The sequence below is a fragment of the Zophobas morio genome, unplaced genomic scaffold (genome assembly GCF_036711695.1).
Source record: "Zophobas morio isolate AGI-343-1 ecotype UQ-CSIRO unplaced genomic scaffold, CSIRO_AGI_Zmor_V1 ptg000024l, whole genome shotgun sequence".
NCBI classification, from domain to species: Eukaryota; Metazoa; Arthropoda; class Insecta; order Coleoptera; family Tenebrionidae; genus Zophobas; species Zophobas morio.
In genome coordinates this window covers 3327722-3346125 of record NW_026972129.1, presented here as the reverse complement: position 1 = coordinate 3346125, position 18404 = coordinate 3327722, and the positions used below count along the sequence as shown (strand labels likewise).

Below are 18404 nucleotides of genomic sequence, written 5' to 3'. Positions count from 1 at the left end.
TAGATAAGTTCAATATATTTTATTATGATGAAGAAAATTATATTATTATTTAATATTATTTTAACAAAAAAAAAAAAAAAATACACACAAGTAGTATGTACAACGACGACTTGATATCAATTTTAAAGTAATGTTCGCTATATGAAGAGCTGAGCATATTCTACGTAAAACGTGTTTTCCGTTTTCGAACAAATACGATAATTTGCTCAGGATGGATAAATCGAATAGACTACATTCAGATTATATTGTGAACGGAAAAAAGAATACACAGCATGGCACAGATGACATTATCTGAAAGAAGCAGAGCGAACTCTGGCATTTTTCTTTACTGGACGTATCAAATGACGCGAAATACTCCACACTTACCCTCAAATCTTTCGTAAGAAAATTTAAATTCAATCTATACAGCTCTGTGTGCGCCCTATAGATCCTTGCCTTCTTTTAAAGACTTTACTACACATAAATAAGGCAGTAATTTTTGCTATTAGTTTTTAAAAGTTCTTTGAAAATAAATTTAATGTAACTGGTCCTTCTGACTTATATGAACTTCTTTCATTAATATAAATATCACAAATGCTCTAACGAGTTAATAAAGGGGTTATAGGAGGTTACACCGATGAACCTGCTCACTAGGTAATTTTAGTACACAGTAGGTATTGGAAGTGATCAGTCACTGTGGATTACCCCTTACATAATTTCAAAATATATGACAAAAATATGTTTGCAATTTAATTTAAGCATTGAATATCAATAATATAGAGTGTTACCATTTTTAACTTTCATTTTTCAATTTGTTGAAGTTTCAATTTCATATTAGTTTCAGAAATTAAAAAAAAAAAACGGACGAAAGCGGGAAGCTTGTATTTTTCTTATACAGACATAGAGAAAAAAAAGTCACACATGGGTTGGTCGATGCTTAAATTTAATGTTTTTCTAATCGTACCTCGTAACAACGCTAATGTAGATATTAGCAAACTACCATTACTACATTCACTACAATTTGGCAAGGTGCATACCAACGATTAGCCAGTTATTTACCATCGAATGCTACTAAACTTCGTTTGTTTGTTGCTGAGATTAACATTATTTTAGCATTATTTTAGTCACAATTTTGTTTTACATCCAGACAACAACAGAGGAAATTACGGAATACTAGTCAGTTAGGAAAATTGTGTAAAACTAGATCTAAAAATGTGTGTGCTTAACTGCCATAACCCCAAAACACTTTTTTTGTATACAAATAAAGTAACAACAAAGTAGTGTCTACGAATTTCCAAACTTTTAATGAAAATAGCGACATATTTCCAGAAAATTTGCAGTTTTAAGACAAAAAAAAACTGCCACTTACTTTTGTTCATAAACGCTAATTCAGAAATAACGAAAAGGAACGTTCGTTCACATATTTGTCCAAAGCAAAATAAATGTGTCTTGTAGTGCTTGTAGTGAATGTAATAAATATAAAATACAGACTGACCATAACTCCTGGATAACTCCCGTTTCCCATTGGAATTGCAATATGGTAATTGTGACATATGTCCAAGTTTTCTTAACGTTTCACAGCTCGTAGAATACGAATATACAGGTAATGCGTTACCGTTTATTTATCAAAGCCTGCCTGCTCCGGAATAACATAACCGAAAACTCTGTCATAATTGAAATTATCGTAAAAATAGAAAGGCACCAATCAGAAATCAATAATAATCAATCAAAAATTGATATTTATGACTCTATAAGCAGGATGTCTTTTCACTTAACACCAGTGGGAAAATAATAAATGCGCAACATACGAGAATTATTTTTAATCTTATTTTCTGTGCCATTCTGTCGGAGTATTTTTTTTTTATAAAATCTGAAAAATATTGGTTAATAGCATGCTTCAGCTCCGCATTGAAAGCAAATAAGTAAATTTCTCCAGGATGTTCTTTTCATATATATTTTTAGGTAAAAAGAATTCGCTATAAATGTTAACTTGGAACTGTAATAATAAGATGAATGACGTAATTCAGAGAAACCGTGTGTTTTGAACTTTGTGGGCGCTGTGCATCTTGCAACTGTCGTGCAGCAACAGATTTTTCCAGCTGTAAGTGGCAGACGTTTTCTATTCAACGTTAGATTCAACTTTTGAATTGTGTTGTTATACACCCATACTTCAGGCTTTTTTGTCAAAAACTGTAACATATGGCAATGCTTCGGCAATAAACTGAACTTGTTTATTATTTTTCACAGAATATTAATAACATTTTATTTGTCAACAACCTCCAAAAAAAATTTATGACATGTCCAACAAATGTTTATCAAAAAAATATACTCTGAAGTGTGGTCTAATTGGTATGTTAGTAATATGATTTTAGTTGTTACGACTGCTTACAAAGGACTTCTTAAATTTTTAAAATCTTAATCAGTTAATTAATTCATTATTTAATGTATGCATGAATTAATTAAGATGTTAAAATTTTCCATTATTTTAAAAATGATCCATTTCAATTTTCTGGAAATCATGTAACATCATAATAGTGATGTATTATGAATACTAAAATTAAAGTGTTTATCCTCACCAAAATTTAATAAATAAACTGCGGGATGTGTATATGTACATATATAATTGTTTTAATCAGAACAGAACGAAATTCATTTAGAATGACCAGCGGTCTATTACGTATTTTGCACCTGCATTTATCTACATATGTGAACATTTTAGATACACTCTCAACAACTCAAAATGACCCCAGGCGGCCTTTCTGGGATAAATGACGTCGACATAGCCCTACCAGGAATGTGGCTACCAGTAGCGATTGCTGTCGATTGGGTAGGAAATAAATTGTACGTCGCTGACTCGGTGGGTCAAAAAGTTGATGTTTTTGAATTATTTTCTGATCGATGGCACGCGGTAGTTTTGGGATCAAACTTAACGAATCCTGCCGATATTGCTTTAGATCCAACCGTCGGCTACCTCTTCGTTGCTGATAGCTCACAAGTTTTACGGGCAAACATGGACGGCACAAATGCGCACGCTATAGTGTCGGAAGCAGCATATAAAGCTTCTGGAATTGCTGTAGATATTATTTCAAAACGTGTATTCTGGTGCGATTCATTGCTGGATTACATTGAAACGGTAGATTACAACGGGCAACGTAGATTTTTAGTTATTCGAGGACAGGCAGTACCAAGTCCCGCACGATTAACATTATTTGAAAGCAGGGTCTATTGGACCGATGGAACAAAACAAGGTGTAATGTCGGTAGATAAGTTTGATAGTTCAAGCATTCAGTCGATATATAGAATGCGGGACATTCGAGATCCAAAAGCTGTTAAGGCTGTGCATACCTTAACCCAGCCATACGCTAATAATCCTTGTAGCAATAACAATGGAGGCTGCCAACATATGTGCATTATAACCAACACCGGTGCAAGTTTGGGGTTCCGCTGCGCTTGTAACATCGGTTTTCGATTAAAAAGAGACGAGCGAACTTGTGACGTAGTTACAGAGTTCTTGATGTATTCACAGCAAAGATTCATTAAAGGAAAAGTTTTAAACCCTGTAATAGAAGGTTTCAGTGATGCAATGCTTCCAGTGGTATCACGACGAGCCAGATTTGTTGGTCTCGATTTTGATGCTAGAGACCAACACATATATTATTCAGATGTGTTACAAGATGTTATATACAGAGTACATCGGAATGGTACATCGCGTGAAATTGTCCTCGCATCCCAAAATGAAGGTGTCGAAGGTCTTGCGGTTGACTGGGCATCTAAAAATTTGTATTACATAGACAGCAGAAAAGGAACATTAAATGTTTTATCTACAAGGAACGTGACTTACCGAAGAACTTTACTTAAGAATTTAAAAAGACCAAGAGCAATTGTTGTCCATCCGAATAAGGGATACATATTCTTCTCAGAGTGGGATCGTCCCGCTAATATATCAAGGTCATCGACTGACGGAAATAACTTAACAGTTTTTAAAAATTTAACGCTTGGCTGGCCAAATGGTCTTTCTATTGATTTTCAACAAGATCGGTTATATTGGTGTGATGCCCTCCTAGACCACGTACAGCATTCTAATCTAGATGGAACTGATGTAAAAACTGTCAATTCTAGATTGATCAGGCACCCTTTTAGTATAGTTATCCACAAGGACTTTATGTACATTACTGACTGGCGTTTAGACGCCATTATAAAACTTCACAAACTAACAGGTGACCTAGAAGAGACTCTCATAAGAGAACCTCAAACAAATCGACTATATGGAGTGAAGGTAAATTTATTAAATCGAAAAAAAAAAAGTTTTTTCACCTTGTTTTTATTTGGCAGATATATAGCGAATTAGAACAAAGAATAGACAGTAGTCATCCGTGTTGGAATAACAATGGTGGCTGTTCTAAGCTTTGCTTTGCAATACCAGATGGCAACGCCGAAGGTTTAATAGCAAAGTGTGGCTGTCCATACGGTGAACGTCTTATGTCTAACCAAAGAAGTTGCCAATCAGATCCTAGTCATGAACCTCCAGTACAAGCATGCCCAAACAGTTGGGACTTCACCTGTAATAATCAAAGATGCATTCCTAAATCGTGGGTGTGCGATGGAGATGACGATTGTCTAGATAACAGTGACGAAGAACAAAATTGCACTAGTAAGTGGAATTTTCGTTTCATTTATTTCTTATGTTTTGTTAAATAAAACGTTTCTTGCAGAACCCACTTGCGGAGCTAACGAGTTCCAGTGCAAATCAGGCCGCTGTATTCCCATGACATTTAAATGCGACGCAGAAAACGATTGTGGTGATTTCAGCGACGAAACAGGTTGCGTAAACGTAACTTGCGGTTCCACCCAATTTCACTGCGATAATGGTCGTTGCATTCCTAACAGTTGGAAATGTGATTCGGAAAATGATTGTGGGGATGGCTCAGACGAAGGAGATTCATGTGCTGAAAAAACGTGCGCTTATTACCAATTTACGTGTCCTAGAACGGGACACTGTATTCCTCAAAATTGGGTGTGCGACGGCGACGATGACTGTTTTGACAAGCAAGATGAACAAGATTGTCCCCCCATTACATGCCAACCGAATCAGTTTAAGTGCTCAGATTTACGCCAGTGTGTACAAGAAAGTTACAAATGCGATGGTATTCCTGATTGTAATGATGGAAGTGATGAACTGGGTTGTCGTAAGTTGTTGGAACAATAAAACATTAATATGATTTTAAATATAATTTTTCGTAATTACAGCATCGATTGCTCCAGATCAGTGCAATAGCGAAAAACAGTTCCAATGTCAGTCATCAAATATTTGCATACCAAAAGCTTGGCACTGCGATGGAACTCATGATTGCGTTGACGGCTCCGACGAACCGGAATCTTGCGGTCAAATTAAATGTGCACCAAACTTCTACATGTGCAACAACGGCCATTGTGTTTTTAAAGTACGTTGTTTTTATGAAATACTTTTTTATGTAGAAATTTACACCGTAGGCCTATATATGTGATGGTAAAGACGATTGTGGCGATGGATCTGACGAAAGCCACATACATGCCTGTGGCAAACCACCTTTCAGATGTCCTGATGGACAGTGGAATTGTCCAGGTATTTCAGAACGCTGCGTGAACCTTACCAGTGTCTGCGATAAAAAAGAAGATTGTCCCAATGGTGCTGACGAAGGACCAGACTGTGACTTTAAAGAATGTCAGCATCAAGGAGGTTTATGTTCCAACGGATGCAAACAGACTCCCAAGGTGCGTAAGATTTCCTTTAAAGTTTCATTTTTACTAATGTCTATTTTAAAGGGGCCTTTGTGTTTGTGTCCAAAAGGCGAGACTCTTAAAGATGATGGACTAACTTGTGAAGATTTAAATGAATGTGATCCTCCAGGAATTTGTTCGCAAAGTTGTACAAATATTAAAGGATCATACATATGTAGTTGTGTTGCCGGTTACCTATTAGAACCCAATAAGCATTCTTGTAAAGCCTACAGTTAGTAAAATTTACTAGTTTATTTGAGAAATGACCTAATGAATCCCTATTTTAGATCATTCTGCGGCATTTCTAATTATATCAAATAGACACTCTATACTTGTAGCAGATTTGAAAGACCAGGGCCTTGAGCGAGTACCAATTATTGTTGAAAATGTTGTAGCAACTGCTTCAAACATGCATACTGGTACCATTTTTTGGTCCGATATGAAACTCAAAAGAATATCTCGCTTAGACAGAGGTGGTGAACCGGTAGATGTAATATCTACAGGATTGGATCTAGTAGAAGGGTTAGCTTATGATTGGATAGGCGGAAATATTTACTGGTTAGATTCAAAACTAAATACAATTGAAGTTGCAAAAGAAAATGGCACGAACAGAATTGTTCTCGTAAAAGAAAATATTACGCAACCAAGAGGAATGTGTTTAGACCCCAGTCCAGGGTAAATCCCAAGAACTTTTTAATTAAAAAATATTAATGGGAATACAATTTTAGAACTCGTTGGTTATTCTGGACAGACTGGGGAGAAAATCCACGTATTGAGAGAGTAGGAATGGATGGATCAAACCGATCGACTATTATAAATACAAAAATTTACTGGCCAAATGGTCTTACCTTGGACACGGCTACTCAGAGAGTTTATTTTGCCGATTCTAAATTAGATTTTATAGATTTTTGTTATTATAATGGAACTGGAAGGCAACAAGTACTTGCAGGCAGCCATTATCTTCTACATCCTCATTCTTTAACATTGTTTGAAGATACACTTTACTGGACAGATCGACAATTAAACAGAGTTTTGTCTGCGCACAAATTTAAAGGTTAGTTAATTTTTATTTGGAGTAAATAATATTACTTTTTTAATTATGTTTCCTTCTTAGGAAACAATCAGACCGTTGTGTCACATCTAATTTCCCAACCATTAAGTATTCACGTACATCATCCATCACTGCAACCATTTACGGAAAATTCTTGCCAAAATCAACCCTGCCAGCATATTTGTTTGCTTTCACCGTCATCTAGTACAGGTTACACATGTAAATGTAAAGCAGGATTTAAATTAATATCGGATGGAAGGTGTATTGAAGAAGAACTGACTTTATTGCTGGTCATGAAAGGTTCCCAAATTATAGACGTTCCTACTGAACCTAAACAAAATTCTGCTGGCTTTATTTCACCTATTGTAGGTATTGACAAAGGAGTTCAAATAGATTATGACAGAAGAAATAGTATGATATTTTGGGTAGAAGGCAAAGAAAATGACGACGAAAACGTAAGACCAAAAGATTTTTTTTTATTAACTGTATCTAATATTCACTTGCTTTATAGTTCACAGTTTGGACAACTCCATACAGTGGAGGTAATAAAACACAATTCTTGGGTATCGATTCTGGCATTGTAGGATCAGCATCTGCAATTGCATTTGACTGGCTGGGTCGAAATCTGTTCATTGGAAATCGATTAGCCAGTAATTTTGAAGTAATAAGAGTTGATGGAAAAATTAAACATAGAACTGTAATTTTGGCAAACGATGGAAACAAAACTTCCGTAGCTAAGCCAAGATCCATGTGCGTCGATCCCACTGAAGGTAAACTGTACTGGACTGACGAAGGAGGAGCGGGAGTTCCACAAAAAATTGGAAAAGTAAATATGGACGGTTCAAATTCAGTAATACTTGTTGAAGACGTTGAGAGGCCTGATGCCATAACGATAGACTTGGATACGAAAACTTTGTATTTCAGTACACAGTTTCCTCCCAGTGTTATTTCTATTGATGTTTATGGCGGAAACAAGAACCCTATATTGTCTGAAAAACACGACATTGCGAGACCAAAAGCATTGGGTGTATTGTCAAGGCGACTTTTCTATTTAGACCCTGTATACGAAAAATTAATTAGGGTTGATTTACCTAGTGGCAATAATCCGAAAACAATATTAGAGAATGAACCAGATTTGAAAACATTTACCATATACAGGAAAAGACAAATGGTTGATCATCCTTGTCTCCAAAATAATGGCGGTTGTGAACAAATTTGTTTACCTGGTGAAGGCAGTTCACGCACTTGTGCTTGTGGTGTTGGATATAAAAAAGAACATGAAGTTAAGTGTTCCCCTTACAAAACATTTGCCGTGGTTGCTCAGTTAGATATGGCTCGGGGCTACAGTCTTAAAGATAGTTCAGAAGCTATGGTTCCAATAAGCGGTTCAGGACACCATATTTTGCATATTGACGTGCATTATTTGGAGACCTGGATATACTGGGTGGAATTTAATAGAGGAACGTGGAACGGTATCTTCAGAATCAGACCGAATGGTACGGAATTACAGCATGTAATCAAAAGTGGAATTGGTAGTAATGGAATTCGTGGACTCGCAATAGACTGGGTGGCCCGTAATTTGTATTTCACTAATGTATTTCCTCACGAAAACTATGTGGAAGTTTGTTGGTTAAATGGAACTAATAGAAAAGTTATTTACAAAACCACCACAGATGCACCGCGAGAAATTGCTGTAAATCCATTAAAACGAATTTTATATTGGATTGATTATGGGCAGTATCCTAGAATAGGAAAAGCCAATTTGGATGGGTCGGGCTGGACTGTATTAATAACATCTGGAATTAGTAATCCTAAAGACTTAACTATTGACATGAATACGCATGAATTATACTGGATTGATTCTAAACTGGACATGATCCAGAGAATATCATATAATGGTGGCAATAGGCAAGTAATTCGGAGAAACTTACCTAATCCAATGGGAATTGCTGTTCATAAAAGTGACGTTTATTGGGTCGACCGCAATTTACAAGCTGTCTTCAAAGCTTCAAAAATACCAGGGAATACATCACTACCAGTACGTGTGAGAACCAACTTGCAAAAGCTAAGAGATATTGCAATTTTTGATTTAACTAATCAACCATCTGATGAAACCAATCCATGTAAATTTAGAAATGGTGGTTGTGAACAACTCTGCTTCTCGTTCCCTCAAGACTCAACGAGTACATCACGGACAAATATGAAGTGTAATTGTGCAACTGGAAAACTTGCACCTGATGGAAGAAAATGCGACTTTGCTAACGAATATTTAGTTTTTTCCACTAGAACGGAAATAAGAGCAATCTACTTAGATCCAAGATCTACAAACGTGCCGTTTAGTCCAGTGGGTAACTTAACAAACGTAGTAGGAATAGATTTCGATTATAATGATCAAAAATTACTATTTACTCAAATACGACCATGGGCTCGTATAGGATGGATGCCTGCCACAATTCCAAAAAATCCAGATATTAAGAACATTATTAGTCGTGGCATTAATCCTGAAGGTATTGCTTATGATTGGACACAAAAGAAAGTATACTGGACAGATTCTTCTAACCACAGTATTTACGCAATGAATCTAGATGGAACAGATTTAGTTATGATAGCAAGAGTAGAAAGACCCAGAGCTATAGTAATAGATCCTTGTAACGGAACACTTTTTTATACTGACTGGGGTAAATTCGGAACAAATGGAAAAATTATTCGAACTACAATGGCAGGATCACTGAAAAAAATCATAATCGACAAAAACTTAGCACAACCTTCTGGTTTAGCGATAGACTACGACGAAAGAATGTTATACTGGACGGATGCCGTGCGTGAGAAAATCGAAAGATCAGATTTAAATGGCCGTAATCGTGAAGTTCTGATTTCTGCCACTATATATCCTTTCTCAATAACTGTGTTCGGAAACTACATTTACTGGACAGACTTACAATTAAGAGGGGTTTATCGCGCCGAAAAACATACCGGCAACAATATGGTAGAAATGGTTAAACGGTTAGAAGATAGTCCGCGAGATATTCAAGTGTATTCAGTCTCGCGACAAGCCTGCAGTGTCAACCCTTGTCACATCAACAATGGCGGATGCGCCAAGAGTTGTCACCCTGGACCTAACGGAACGGCAGAATGTCGGTGTGATGATACCACTAAATTAGTAAATGAAGGACGGATGTGTGTTGCCAAAAATTTGACTTGCGACTCTAGTAAATTCTATTGCGCAAATGGCCGATGCATTTCAAGAATGTGGGCATGTGATGGCGAAGATGACTGTGGTGATAGCAGCGATGAAGACACCAATTACTGTTGTAAGTATCAATTCTACGACATAATTATAAATGGAAGAAAGCAAAACGGTAATATAGAGTACAATTATCCAGGGCGGTTTTAAAGTTATTGTTCTATCGTCAGCACTCGATATATTTGATACGACATCGATGCCGTAAAAAATATTAGAAACATCTGTATGTAATTTTAAAAATGCACAAAAATCTTAACAATTATTACCCATCCTAGTTAAAAATAATCAAATAAAAATGCATGTATGTACATACCATTACGTGACGATTTGATGTAGCTGAGATGACGCGTGCATGTTGCTTATCTTTACCCGCTGATACAATTAATGTTAATTCAAAACTGAACGTACTCTCGCAGTGATGCAAAAACTTATTATACATACTATAATTTTTCTTTAGCATTCCATTCATGTTCACCTAACGAATTCCGTTGTGCCAATGGCCGCTGTATTTTTAAATCCTGGAAATGTGACCACGAAAATGACTGCAAAGATGGATCTGACGAAAAAGATTGCCAATATCCACCATGTGCCGCGGGCGAATTCACGTGTGCCAATCATAGATGCATCCCTATGGCTCAGGTAATATTTTATGATCCGCTGTGATATAACAACGAATAAATTAAACATTTTTAGGTATGTAACGGTGTCAACGACTGTAAAGATAATGTCACGTCAGACGAAACCCATGAACGCTGTCCGCAAAACACCACCTGTCCAGCTAATCATCTGAAATGTGAAAAAACAAACATCTGTGTCGAACCATATTGGTTGTGTGATGGTGACAACGACTGCGGAGATAATTCGGATGAAAATCCATTACACTGTGCCCAAAGGACTTGTCCTCAGAATAGTTTTAGATGTCCCAACCACCGTTGCATTCCCGCAACTTGGTTAGTTCACTTATTTCTTACCATTTACAAAAAATTAAACCGTTACCTTAAGATATCTTAATATATCTCCTTGACATATATTTTTCATCTCGTAAAATGTTAAAGGTATTGTGATGGTGACGATGATTGTGGAGATGCAGCCGATGAACCACCAGAATACTGCAAGAGTGAAGGACGTACATGTTTCGGGGATCTCTTCACCTGTGACAACGGCAATTGTGTTCCCAGAATTTACATTTGTGATGGAGACAATGATTGTTTAGACAACAGTGATGAAGACAGCAGGCACGAATGCAGTAAGTAATCTGATGATATGATTAAATAATGATAAAATGGTTTTAATACAACAATACATTTACAGACGATAGAAAATGTGATGAACAAAATGAGTTCACTTGTGAGGCAAATAAAGCCTGGGGTCGGGCACAATGCATTCCACGAAAGTGGTTGTGTGATGGTGATCCTGACTGTGTAGATGGTGCTGATGAAAATTCTACGCTGCACCACTGCACAACGCCTCAACCATGTAGTGAAGATCAATTCACTTGTGCGAATGGAAGATGTATCAATAAAGTATGTTGATTTACCAGTCTGTATTATTTTTAATTACAATTTTTAGGGTTGGTTGTGTGACCACGATAACGACTGCGGTGATGGAACCGATGAAGGAAAAGAATGTAATTCTAAGTACAAAACATGTTCCCCAAAAGAGTTTGCATGTCAAAATTTCAAATGTATACGCAGTCAGTATCGATGTGATGGCGAAGATGATTGTGGCGACCATTCTGATGAAGTTGACTGCAGTAATTTTACTCGAGACTTCCGTGAAATTTCGCTAGTAACCAACGCATGTTTCAGAAAAAGAAAACAACACTTGTGCCAACCCCTCTCAGTTTAGATGCAATAATGGCGATTGTATCGACTATCATTTAGTTTGTAACAAAGTATCTGACTGTGCCGATGACTCTGATGAACCCTTACATTGTAATGTTGACGAATGTGCCAAAGTTGAAATACATCAGTGCGGACATAAGTGTGTTGATACCTTGACCGGATACTACTGCGAATGTAATGCTGGATATAAGTAAGTAATGTCATGTAATGTAAAAAGAAAAGAAAATTGTTAATAATATCGAAAAAGTTATGGATAATATCTATTGAGATTATTTTACTATCTATTAACAACTCTTGCTATTCTAAACCCTCTAAAGATGGCTCCCGAATTAAGCCGAAATTTACTCCAGTAAAATTTTCTTTAAACTTTACTCTTAGTGTATACTTTTGTTAGATGTAAGCTATTTGCTTAACATAGCCTAAGATGTATTGAAAACAATAAATGCCATATTTCAGATTGCTTCAAGACGGTAAAGCTTGCACCGATGTGGATGAATGTGTGGAAACGCCAGGAGTTTGTTCACAATATTGTTCTAATACACCTGGAAGTTTTTATTGTAAATGCAATGAACAATATTACGAACGAGAACCAGATGAACACACTTGTAAACGTAAAGACCACGTTGAGCCTTGGATCATTTTTACAAACAAATATTACATACGGAACATGTCTGTTGATGCTTCCGTCTATAATTTGGTGCATCAAGATTTGATGAACGTTGTTGCACTAGACTATGATATGGGAGAACAAAAAATGTATTTCTGTGATGTCACAGCTAAAACCATATATAGGTCGCCGATAGGAGGTTCCGAAAAAGAGCCAGTAATAAGACATGATTCGCATGGTTTAGAAGGCATCTCTGTTGATTGGATAGGACGGAAACTTTATTGGTTGGATAGGCATTCGAAAAATCTAGATGTTGCAGAACTTGACGGAACTAATCGTAAAACACTCAAAACAAGCATTAACGATCCTAGGGCGTTGGTCGTTCATCCTGGAATAGGTTATTTATATTTTTCGTCTTGGCATTTACAAGCCTATATTGGAAAACTGGGTATGGATGGCTATAACTTCTCTACCATCCTAACCTGGGAAGATGACATTGCTTGGCCTAACGCGTTGACAATAGATTTCTTCACAGATCGATTATACTGGGCAGACGCACATTTAGATTACATTGCCATGTCTGATTTGGATGGCAAAAATAGACACGTCGTAATTTCTGGAAGTAGCGTACCACACGTCTTTGCTCTTTCACTTTTTGACGATTACATTTACTGGACTGACTGGAATTTGAAAGCAATCAGTAGGGCGAATAAGTTCGATGGCAAAAATTTGCAAATATTACGAAATACAACTCACAAACCATATGATATCCACATATTACATCCTCTAAGACAACTAGCTTATCCCAATCCGTGTGCCAATAATAATGGTGGTTGTTCCCATTTGTGCTTAATTGCTCCTCCAGTTATTTCAAGTTATTTAAATATTGAATATGGCGAAGAAGGAACAACTACTTACAAATGTGCCTGTCCAAATCAATTCTCTTTGGGAAAAGATGGAAAAACGTGTATTGCTAACTGCACAACTGGCCAGTGGCAATGTAAAGGCCATGACGAAAAATGCATACCTTGGTTCTGGCAGTAAGTATTGAAAAGTTATTAAAACATGTGACAACTTTATTATTGTGCTTTTTAGATGTGATGGAGAACGTGATTGCAAGGACGGATCAGACGAACCTCCAAGTTGTCCCGCAAGGCAATGTAGAGCTGGTACATTCCAGTGTAAGAATGGCAACTGCACGCCATCCGCAACAATTTGTGATGGAACTGATGATTGTGGTGACGGTTCTGATGAACAACAGTGCGATATGCCATGCCCAGAATTAGAATTTAAATGTCGATCTAATGGTCGCTGTATTTTGGATAGTTGGAAATGTGATGGAGATCCTGACTGTAAAGACGGTTCTGATGAAGATCCAAGTATATGTAATAAACGAGAATGCGATCCTGCAACACAGTTTACTTGTAAAAATGGCCGTTGTATTCCTAAACTCTGGATGTGTGACTTTGACAATGATTGCGGCGATGACTCTGACGAACCTGCTTACATGTGTCGACAAAAGAACTGTACTACAGGATGGCAAAGATGTCCAGGACGGAACAATTACAGGTAAAATTAGATAACAAAATAGAAATTACTAGAAAGAATACATTTTTGTGTACCATCACTTACGGAACAAAACTTTTCCACTCTCAAAATAGATTGAAATGATGGCTGGAATAAACAATTTAGATTTGATATTTCTCAGTTCTGTTTTTTAATCCTTATTCTCATAATGCTTTAACAAAAATTGATGAATTGTGCAATCTGGCCCACCACAATAGCTATATAGCTTAAATTTTCACCATACACAATATTCAGACATCTAATTGTCACGACTTTGTAACAAGTTTAATGGAACAATTGACGAGATGTTCCACCCAGTATCAATTGTTCAAGCATTAGAGAAAATATTCACTGTTTTACAGTTGCATTTTTTTAGTCAATATACATCTTTAAATGTGTTCATTTTATTTTATTATGAATTACCTACAGGTGTATCCCGAAATGGCTCTTCTGCGACGGAAAAGATGACTGTCGAGATAAATCTGATGAACTACCTGAAAACTGTCCACAGTGCAACTCTGAAACTGATTTCAAGTGTAATAATAATCGTTGCGTCCCTAATCAGTGGAAATGCGACTTTTCCGATGACTGCGGCGACGGTACGGACGAATCGGAAGAACTCTGTAAAGGAACCTATCGAGAATGTTCAGAATCAGAATTCAAATGTAATAATGGAAAATGTATATCATCACGATGGCGATGTGATCACGAAGATGACTGTGGTGATAATTCCGATGAAACTAGTTGTAAGGAATTTCAGTGCAAAAATGGAACATTCCAGTGTGCTTCTGGTCATTGTATCGCTTCATATTTCCGTTGCGATGGAGATCGCGACTGTCGGGACATGTCCGACGAGAAAAACTGTCCACCCAGATATCCGGGTGGAAGATACTGTCCGGAATCTAGATTCCAATGTGACAATCATCTATGTATAAACCAAGCTGACCTGTGCGACGGTGCAGACGACTGTGGAGATGGATCAGACGAAGCACCATCTCTATGTACTAACTTCAACTGCGATACTCTCAAAAGATTCCAGTGTGCCAATCACAAGTGTATTCCTCGCTATCAACTTTGCGACACAATTGACAATTGTGGAGATGGATCTGATGAAAATAACATGACTTTATGTGCCACTAAGATTAAACCGTGCAACGCATTAACAGAATATAAGTGTGCGAACAAGAAATGCATTGACAAAGCGCAGGTGTGCGACTTTGCAGATGACTGCGGAGACAGTTCAGACGAGTTGGGATGTCATCATAATAACGTTTGCACAGAAGCAAATAAAGGAGGTTGTGAACACCATTGTATGAACTTAACAGATGGTGGTTATATATGTGCTTGTTATTCTGGCTTTATCATATCGAAAGAAAACAGAAAAGTGTGTTTGGATGTTGATGAATGCTCAGCTGACCTTCATCATTGTTCGCAGATATGCACAAATTTGAATGGCAGTTACAGCTGTTCATGTCACGAAAACTTTAGACTTTCTGACGGCCTTTCCGGTGTATGTAAAGCAATAAAAAAAGAATTGGCAGTTTTATTTGCAAACGGACCGGAAATTCGATCTTACAGTTTAAAAGATAACGAAGAAACTGATATCATAAGTGAAGAGAAAAGAATCGAAGCCATTGATTATAACCCTAATACACAAATGATATTTTGGGCTGATAGTTACGATAAAACTATAAAACGTTCGTACATGATCAACGCAGTAAACGGGCAAGTTAAGGCAGGATATGCTCAAGATCTTAACATGAAGGGAAATGCAAAACCTACTGCTCTGGCTATCGATTGGGTAGGCGACAACCTTTACTGGACCGAAACAGACCGCGCTGGCTCCAAACCAAAAGGTAAAGTAATGGTGGCTAAAACAGATGGAAGATATCGTAGAGCACTTGTAAATGTCGGACTTGAAAGTCCGACATCGATTGTTGTGGATCCTCAGTTAGGCCGAATGTTCTGGAGCGACGCTGGTTCAGCGCCTAAAATCGAAATAGCCTGGATGGATGGTTCTAAAAGGAAACCTCTTATCATTGATGGTATAAGGCAGCCCACTGGTTTAGCCATCGACTATGCCATGGATCATGCACTCTATTGGGTTGACACAAAACTTAATAATATCGAGTCAATTAAATATGATGGCTCAAACAGAAAAACGATTTTACGAGGAGAATTACTTAAACATCCTATCTCGCTTGACGTGTTTGAGTCAGATTTGTTCTGGATAACGAGAGATACAGGAGAATTAATAAAACAAGATAAATTTGGACGAGGGGTTCCCGTCGTTGTTCAGAAGGACTTACTCAATCCTTCAGGTGTCAAAGGTATCATTCGTAATATACGTTTATTTAATAATTATTATTAAATAAAATTTTGTTCTGCAGTTTACCATGAATTACGGTATAACACATCCATCAACACTCCATGCCGCAATAACGATTGTTCACATTTGTGCCTGTTGGTTCCTGGTGGGCACAGATGTTCATGCCCCGATTCCTCGGTTCCATCCCACAGAGCAAAAGCTGAAATAAAGTGTGATGCTGCACAAGAAGGACCCAGACCTGATCCAAAAATATGCATGTGCCAAAATGGTGGCGTCTGTAGAGAAACCGACAGTAATGATCTTTTGTGTGAATGTCTACCAGACTTCCAAGGACAGTACTGTAACATTCAAGTTGCTCACAGTAAAGCGGAAGTTACATCTAGTACTGTAGCTATTGTGGTACCAATTGTCCTATTAATTCTTTTGGGCACTGCTGTTGGTGTTTGGTTTGTTCTACGAAAACGGCCCTTGTAAGTATAATTTTTGTTTTTTAATTATTAAAATAAAATCAATATTATAATTTTTAGTGGAAAAGGTACCGGACTGGGCAGCTTAGCGAGCAGTCAAAGTGTGTCGTTTAGACAAGGAACAAATGTTGAATTTGGTTCTAATACATTTAGCGCAAATGGTAGTGGAGGTAATCCAGAACCGCTTGATGTGGCCTACAGTTTAGATCCCATCAGCAACAAAAACAGAGATTTCCACAATCCGATGTATGATGCCGTCCAAAATAGTGGAGACTCTCTGGGAAATGGTAGTTCTGGTAAGCATTTTGATATATCCTTGTCCTGTGCTTTAGTATAACACGCAAAATTTCAGCTCTATACGAAGTCCCAGTGGACATCAAGGCGAAAAGTGACACATTCACAGAGCCTCCAAGTGCCGTTATAGCACCTTCAAGTGTAACGCACCGATCATCACCTCAAGTGCAAATGAGGCATCGTGAGTTAGATCCTGCTGCTGCAGATACAGGAAAGGACACACAAAAATTAGTAGAAGAAGACTGCTGATATAGGAATAATTGTTCGATTCCTTGGTTAGTGTTAGCATTAATTAAAAGGTAGTGAAAATTTTTAAACTAACATAAAAAACCTGTTTTGGTGGAACTCGTTAAGCGACGGTTACACTTATTTTTACACTGTTCGTACCGAAGAAAACAGATGTGAATATAGCATACTCTGTTCCGTTTTATCTACAAAAATGTTTATCTAAAACTATTTTTATACTGAGGTGTTGGTCAGTAATTACGATTTATATCACAACTGCGTTGGCTTGAATAAGTGATAATGTATGTTTAAAAAACGTGATAATTTTATGTAAATCAACAACAAAAGTGCCATTGACACCTTAAAAAAACAACATCGAGTGTTACGCCAACTCGTTAATTCTTCTGGTAATATTTTATGCAGAGTTATGCGCTTAATCAAACACGAATCTTCCATTTTATAATATAATTAAGTCTTTGTAAATAAAACCAATAAACTTATGAGTTGCTTGAATAAATTGTAATAAAAGAAACGAATACGTGATCTTTAAATATGTAATAACATGATAGACTGCTTGAATCACAATCCAGTATTTGCTACCAATTTTATACAATTGAAATTAGGAAGTTATTTCCACAGTTTTATCAGTTTTAACTTGAGACCGTCCAACCTTGGGTAATATTTATAATAAAACTAGCATAAAACACTTTGTTTAAAATTCATTTAAATTTTATTGAATTGTTATTTAATTCATATAATTTTATATATAAATTTTAATGTTAAGTTTTATCAGAATTAGCGTTGTTGTGAACATTATTAAATTATTGTTATCGAGATGTTAGGCATCTAGCCTTATCTTGAATCTAATAAGTCAATTTCGTCAAAAACAGTTATCGTACTTACACTAAATTTAATAATATTCACAATAAGTACTGAAGTTCCAATTTTCCTGTCTGTACATATTCATTATAAATAGTTCTGGGAGAAAAGATGTATGTTTTACAGTAATAAAAGGTTTGTTTATACTTCTCTACATTAATA

General features: G+C 36.7%; 1 protein-coding gene across 1 annotated transcript in view; it reads left to right on the top strand.

Annotated features, from left to right (window-relative positions):
- The window catches only part of LOC135135706 (low-density lipoprotein receptor-related protein 2), a 75321-nt gene extending 56933 nt beyond the window's left edge, over positions 1-18388 (top strand). The window contains exons 7-28 of the mRNA XM_064064851.1: positions 2699-4255; positions 4312-4630; positions 4692-5165; positions 5227-5420; positions 5470-5730; positions 5782-5968; positions 6024-6411; positions 6465-6790; positions 6851-7242; positions 7299-10098; positions 10489-10670; positions 10725-10981; positions 11087-11277; positions 11343-11554; positions 11601-11784; positions 11840-12065; positions 12332-13522; positions 13578-14051; positions 14478-16378; positions 16439-16847; positions 16905-17140; positions 17197-18388. Of these exons, the coding sequence (XP_063920921.1) occupies positions 2699-4255; positions 4312-4630; positions 4692-5165; positions 5227-5420; positions 5470-5730; positions 5782-5968; positions 6024-6411; positions 6465-6790; positions 6851-7242; positions 7299-10098; positions 10489-10670; positions 10725-10981; positions 11087-11277; positions 11343-11554; positions 11601-11784; positions 11840-12065; positions 12332-13522; positions 13578-14051; positions 14478-16378; positions 16439-16847; positions 16905-17140; positions 17197-17387 (12552 nt within the window). The 3' untranslated portion in view covers positions 17388-18388. The remainder of the gene's footprint in view (positions 1-2698; positions 4256-4311; positions 4631-4691; positions 5166-5226; positions 5421-5469; positions 5731-5781; positions 5969-6023; positions 6412-6464; positions 6791-6850; positions 7243-7298; positions 10099-10488; positions 10671-10724; positions 10982-11086; positions 11278-11342; positions 11555-11600; positions 11785-11839; positions 12066-12331; positions 13523-13577; positions 14052-14477; positions 16379-16438; positions 16848-16904; positions 17141-17196) is intronic.
- The last annotated feature ends 16 nt before the right edge of the window (positions 18389-18404 follow it).